Below are 6,763 nucleotides of genomic sequence, written 5' to 3' on the forward strand. Positions count from 1 at the left end.
CGAAGCTAGGGGCCAGGACGCCCCAGGACGCGACTGCTTTCTTCACCACACTTCCGACGGGACAGGACAGGGAGGGGAGGTAGAGGACAGCCGGTGTGCATTCCAACCCTCAGAACCTTTGTCACTGTCCTGTTGGGGTTTCGGAGTGGCAGAAAGTTAAGACTACTCTCACGGCTTGGGTTGAGCGAGAGGCAGGACCCAGGAGCTGGGATATGGAGCTACTATCGCCGCCACTCCGGGACGTAGACTTGACAGGCCCCGACGGCTCTCTCTGCTCCTTTGCGACAGCCGACGACTTCTATGATGATCCGTGTTTCGACTCACCAGACCTGCGCTTTTTTGAGGACCTGGACCCGCGCCTGGTGCACGTGGGGGCCCTCCTGAAACCGGAGGAGCACGCACACTTCCCCACTGCGGTGCACCCAGGCCCAGGCGCTCGCGAAGATGAGCATGTGCGCGCGCCCAGCGGGCACCACCAGGCGGGTCGCTGCTTGCTGTGGGCCTGCAAGGCGTGCAAGCGCAAGACCACCAACGCTGATCGCCGCAAGGCCGCCACCATGCGCGAGCGGCGCCGCCTGAGCAAAGTGAACGAGGCCTTCGAGACGCTCAAGCGCTGCACGTCCAGCAACCCGAACCAGCGGCTACCCAAGGTGGAGATCCTGCGCAACGCCATCCGCTACATCGAAGGTCTGCAGGCTCTGCTGCGCGACCAGGACGCCGCGCCCCCTGGCGCCGCAGCCTTCTACGCACCGGGCCCGCTCCCCCCAGGCCGTGGCAGCGAGCACTACAGCGGCGACTCAGACGCGTCCAGCCCGCGCTCCAACTGCTCTGATGGCATGGTAAGGCCGAGACCCAGGAGGATGACAAGTGGAGGCGACGCCTGGGGTATCTGCAAGACGTTTCCGAGGCGCTTGGGGTGGGGGTGTCCCTTATACCCAGATGCTCCTGGCATCTGTCACTGGAGTCGCTTTGGAGACCCAGGGCATCTATGATTCTGCCAATTGGGGGTGGCATTAGAACACTGCTGTGCAGATCCCGGGATACGCTTTTCCTCCTCATTATTACCCTAATGCAGATTATTGTTCCTGGGTGACTGTCTACTCTCAGCTTGGCCCTGCATGCGACAGCTTCTAATGTGCGCTGGCTCCTACTTTCTAACTGGGGCTGACCCAGTCTTGGAACCAGCAGCTAAGACTAAGGCAGTGAGGGAGAGGCGATGACAAGGAGTGTTGCTTGAGACCCACCCGGGCCCTGTAAGCCTGACTCTATCATCCTTGCTATTCGCAGATGGATTACAGCGGTCCCTCAAGTGGCCCCCGGCGGCAGAATGGCTACGACGCCACCTACTACAGTGAGACGTCCAGCGGTGCGTATTCTCAGCTTTTCCCAGCTAGCTGGTGTCCTCCTTGAAAGTTTCCTCGCTGCTCAGGCTTAGTACCCTCTTCCCACCTCCACCACATACACACAGGTGTCTTGGGATGGCTGAGGGAGGGGTTGGGGGCGGGAGTCAAAGAACTATGATACGCACCACCTTCCTCTCCTTTCTCCTTGCAGTCTGGCAAGCCCTCAGTTTCCCTTCTACCACAAAGCTCCATGTCTAGGTGCAGGAGACTTGAGAAGGGTCTCAAGTTTGGATTACTAACCTTCTCCTCCCCTCACAGAGCCCAGGCCAGGAAAGAGTGCGGCTGTGTCAAGCCTTGACTGCCTGTCCAGCATAGTGGAGCGCATCTCCACAGACAGCCCCGCTGCGCCTGCGCTGCTTTTGGCAGATGCACCACCAGAGTCGCCTCCGGGTCCGCCAGAGGGGGCATCCCCAAGCGACACAGAACAGGGGACCCAGACCCCGTCTCCCAACGCCACCCCTCAGTGTCCTGCAGGCTCAAATGCCAATGCGATTTACCAGGTGCTTTGAGAGGTCGGCTGCGGCAGCAGAGGGCGCACTGTCTGCACTCCTGGGGATGGTGCTCCTGGGTTCTTCACGCCCAAAAGATGAAGCTTAAATGACACTCCTCCCAACTGTCCTTTCAAAGCCGTTCTTCCAGAGTGAAGGGAAGAGCAGAAGTCTGTCCCACATCTGGCCCCAAGGAAAGGACGCAGTCCATTTTTTTTGTTGTTGTAGTAGTCCTTGGGTTGTTTGTTTGTTTGTTTTGTTTTTCATGCGACTCACAGTGAAGGCCACTTGCTGTCCCTCATTGGGCCAGAGCTAATCCTTGAGTGGCCAGGCCCTCTTCCTTTCTTCATAGCCCCTACCACAAGGGTGAGCCTCGCACACCTAAGCCCTGCCCTCCGCATCCCTGTTGTTTGTGGAAACGCGGTCCCCACACTTCCTGGAGCCCTCCGGCCACCCACTCTCTCCCACAGCTTGGAGAGGCCACGCAGGTCTCCGGTGTAACAGGTGTAGCCATACCCCACTCTCCCCCTTCCCGCGGTTCAGGACCACTTATTTTTTATATAAGACTTTTGTAATCTATTCATGTAAATAAGAGTTGCTTGGCCAAAGCCAGAGCCCCTTGGGCTATATTTATCTCCGACGCATGCTGTGTAGTGCAACAAAAACTTTGTATGTTTATTTCTCAAGCGGGAGAGCCTCGAGGCTCACACGTTCAGGTGTTGGAAATAAAGACGCTAATTTATGCAGCAGTGGCTCTGGCTTTCCCTAGACGATCAGAAAGAAACTCCACGAACTGGGCGGGCTGTCTCGCAGCGACCCCTGTAGGTGGCAGAAGGGTAGCACAGAGCCTGGGTGGTGCTGGGTAATGAAGAAGGGCTAGGCAGACCTCCAGCTGTCGGGAATTCCCCACGCCTTGCCTGCCTCACTCAAGGAAACCAGTGGTTCTAGTGGAAAGATGCCCATAGGTTGATGTTAGTTTAAAAATAATAATAATAAAAAAAAAACCGGCTGTGGTGGCTTATCCCTGTAATCTCAGCGCATTTGAGAGGCTGAGGCAGAAGGATGGATACAAGCTGGAGGTCACCCTGGCTATAAAGTGGAGACCCTGCCTTAAAAGAAATAACCTCTTTAAAATAAAAATTAAAAATTGGTGCTGAGTTGACAGAGCACTTGCCTAGCATGCATAAAATCCCAGGCTCAGTCCCCAGCACCGTATAAACCTGTCATGGGGAACACAGCTGTAGTTTCAAGGCCCTTCGAGGTAGCACAGGAAAATCAGAAGTACATGCTCATCCTTAGCTACACAGCAAGTTCCAGCCAGTCTGGGATACCTGAAACCCTGCCAATAGACTAGTTGGTTAATTAAAAAGTTAGCTCTACCCACTTAAGATTCTGGCAGAATAAGTCTGTCCAGAACCAGTTATTGTTGCCTTCCAAAGTCTCCTTTTAGGAACTCTGAAGTGTGTGCTAAGTTGAGAATGGTTCCCATCCACACAGTGTGTCCTGAAGGCTCTGTGGAAGCTTATGGCCCTGGAGCCACACAACACCCTCACACGAGTGGAGGAGGGTGGGATGCTCCTGTGCTAGAAGAGACAGCTAAAGGGCCCTGGGGATGGAATATGGACCATGTGGTGTATGCAAGCTCTTAATGATAGTGGAACTGCGTAGAAACAGCACAGTCGGGAGCCAGCCCTCAGAATGTCTACCACTGTCTCATCTCATCAGAAGGTAGAGGCTCAGAGCCTGTGGGGGGAGGGAGGGGCGCCTGGGACCAGCACATCTCTAGAGCTGTGGTGCTTCCATTAGGCTGTGTAGAGGGCAGGGGAGGCTATTGGTGCAGCCGGAGTGCAAGGTGGGCTTTCTGGACAAAGTGCTATTTCAAATGTGTCGGGAGAAACAAGTGTAGGCAGTGCACAATGGCACACACACACACACACAGAGGGACCTCTATTCTTCCCTGGAAAGGCCTGGCACACATTCTCCCTCTCTCTAATACTTGTCCCTAGGGCCTCAGTGCCTCCTGCATTCTGTTTGTACCGAGCTTCTCCTTGACTTCCCATAAGCCAGGTTCAAGACACAGAAAAGACACCTTCAGGAAGGACCACTGCATCCAGAGAGAGGACTCTGACCCTCTAAAGACCATCCCAGAGGAGATGATCAAAGTTTTTCCACTACTCTGATGTTCCATTGGCCTCTCAGAGCTCCGTAGGGTTCCTTACATACTCCCTCGAGGCCCCTCAGGGATCAGTCATAACTTTGCTCATTGGACGGATGCCAAGTCCTGTACTCAAGGGGAAGAGGCCACTGAACATACTTCCTCCCTTTGGGAAGCAATCAGACCCTTGGGGGTTGTGTCTCTTCACAGTTGGTCACATCATGACCAATGACCCATAGAACACAGACTGTGGGTAAGGACAAGAACAGTAACATAAACAGAGAGCCGCTAGGGAGAATCCTGAAGGGACTGGACAGTAGAGGGAGCTCAAAGCTGAGGCACAGCAAGCACAAAGGGAGTGGGGCAACCTTGTGGAGTCACAGCTGCTCATGAGAAGGAGCTAAGGAACACGGAGATGAGACAGGACCACATGGGCCTCAGCTAAACTTCGTTCAGAGGGCGGCAGGGAGTTCCAGAGGGATCAACACAGGGAAAGAACAGAAATAAATCTGCATTTTTGAACAATCCATTTGGACTGGTAAAACAAACAGGAAGGAACAAGATGAGACAAATATTTTGTGACTTTCCTGGGGAGATACGAACATATATCACCTCATAGAGAGAGGGAGCCAACAGCCCAACGAAGGACTTCATCCCATCCAGCATGGCAGGATGAACGTACTGGGGTCACAGGAGAGTGGGCAACTGTGGGAAGATGCACAGTGAAATTCTGCCCCTAGTAAAATGTTTAAAATCATTTGTTTGTGTGTGTGCATATGTATGAATGTGTGCGTGCATGTGTGTGCATGTGTGTGTACACATGTGTGTGTGAGTAGGTGTGTCATGGTGTATGTGGACGGTCAGAAGACAACTTGAAGGAATTCATTTTCTCCTTCCAACACATCCATTCCAGGGATTGAACTCATGCCATCCACCTGAGAGCAGGTGCCTTTACCTACTGAGCCATCACACCAGGCCCCAGCATTTTTAAATAAAACCTTCATATACTTCAAAACTGTAAAAAAGACCTACTTTACCTTTAATTAAGTGTCTGTGTGTGGGTATTTGCATGTGTGTTCAGGTGCCCACAGAGGCATCAAACCCACCCACTCCTACCCCCCCCCCAGAGCTGAAATTACAAATGGTTTTAATCTGTCTCACATGGTTTCTGAGAACCAAACGCCTGATAGCTTAACTATCTCTCTAGTCCAGTGGTGCTCAACCTTCGGGCCCTAACCCCTTTCACAGGGGTCTCCTTGGACCATCAGACAACACAGATGTTTTCATTGTGATTCATAAGATTTCAAAATTACAGTTGCGAAGTACCAACAAGAATAACTTTATGTTTGTGGGGGTCACCACAACATGAAGAACTGTCCTAAAGGACTGGAACATTAGGAAGGTTGAGAAGCACTGGTCCAGCTCTACTGATAGGCTTCAGATTACACGTAGCTGGGCCAGGAGGGCGTGTGATTGGCTCAGGGAGGAGTGACAATGGGTAGTGTGAGCCTTCCTGCCTCTCTTCAGGAGGGAATATTTGCAGCCCTATTACCAGAGACCTAGCTACCAGCTATACAGCTTTTCCCTGTTATTTTTGTTTTTGTTTTTTTTTGGCACAGGGTCTCACTTTATAGATAGGCTAGCCTGGAACTCATCAAGTCCTGAGTTGCCCAGGAACACTCCATGTCCCAGGCTACCCTTGAAGACTCAGCAGTCTTCCTCCTTCCTCCTGCCCTGGAGCTTGGGTTACAGGCCTGAGCCACCACACCTTCCTCCTGCAAAGGACTATTTACTTTGTTGTTATGGCAACTGGTCAAGGTGTAAGCTGCTTTGTGTTGGCAGTGATCCTTCCGTCCAGGCTAAGGGAGCAGCTGTACCACAGAGGCTCTGACCATAGGCTGCTGGGGTTGCTTGGGTGACTCGTGTCATACACTGAACTGGGCATGATTTGTATGTTATAAATGATGTATTGCAGATTCAAAGAAGAGGATTCGATTAGAGGTAGATACAGGAATAAAAAGATGGCGGTCGGATAAAAGGAGAGTAGCTTCCATACTGAGAACCAACTGCCTTTTCCCAGACTGCCTTGGCTTCAGAACTGATGGCTCAGCAGTAGAGGGCAGGCTGGACATTGGCACCCACTCATCTCCAGCCATGTGCACTTGTGCAATAAACAGCCCACACAACTCGTCACTTTACAGCGGCTGGTGTGTGGATGCCCTAGATAAGATGAAAGAGGCTCTGTGGAGGACATCAGATCCTGGTTTGCCCGAGTGGGCTGTGTTGCCATTGCAGAGGGGACACAGGACATTTCCAGTTGCAAGTGACAGAAACATCATTTATACTGGCTCCAACCGTGCAAAGGATACTAGTACCACAGTGTCTATGAACTGAGCATGGACGCTCTTTGTTTGCCCTGCCCCTCCTTCTTGTGTCATTTGCTGATATACTCTCCTAGTCTGCTCTGGTTTTCTTTAGAAACTTGAGAGTTGCCTTAGATTACAAACTGTGGCCAGAGCATTCCAAGTGGAGGAATTGTCTGCCTGGAGCAGCATAGGTCCCGAGGCAGAATTAAACCCAGGCTAAGGGGCTCCAGAGACGATGTGTTCTTCTTATCCTCCCTCCCCCTCTCTTTCTCTGCTTCACATTTGTGGGGAAGGATGTACGCTATGGCCTCTGCAGAGAGAGTCTGGAGGGAGAGGAGAAGAAGGGAGAAG

At 52.4% G+C, this 6,763-nt stretch overlaps 1 protein-coding gene across 1 annotated transcript; it reads left to right on the forward strand.

The window, feature by feature from the left end:
- On the forward strand, nt 1–2,637 carry Myod1 (myogenic differentiation 1). The gene is made up of 3 exons (XM_031384309.1): nt 1–839; nt 1,288–1,366; nt 1,662–2,637. Exons 1-3 carry the CDS (start codon nt 213–215, stop codon nt 1,910–1,912), a joined length of 957 nt encoding a protein of 318 aa, XP_031240169.1. The 5' UTR covers nt 1–212; the 3' UTR covers nt 1,913–2,637.
- Nucleotides 2,638–6,763: the final 4,126 nt, after the last annotated feature.

Source organism: Mastomys coucha, unplaced genomic scaffold, assembly GCF_008632895.1.
Source record: "Mastomys coucha isolate ucsf_1 unplaced genomic scaffold, UCSF_Mcou_1 pScaffold21, whole genome shotgun sequence".
NCBI classification, from domain to species: Eukaryota; Metazoa; Chordata; class Mammalia; order Rodentia; family Muridae; genus Mastomys; species Mastomys coucha.

Bases quoted from the DNA above. Each gene is read 5' to 3' on its own strand.
- Myod1 (XM_031384309.1), top strand. From the start codon at position 213: ATGGAGCTACTATCGCCGCCACTCCGGGACGTAGACTTGACAGGCCCC. The intron at 840-1,287 runs GTAAGGCCGAGA...TGCTATTCGCAG, and splicing joins CCAACTGCTCTGATGGCATG to ATGGATTACAGCGGTCCCTC. The intron at 1,367-1,661 runs GTGCGTATTCTC...CTCCCCTCACAG, and splicing joins CTACAGTGAGACGTCCAGCG to AGCCCAGGCCAGGAAAGAGT.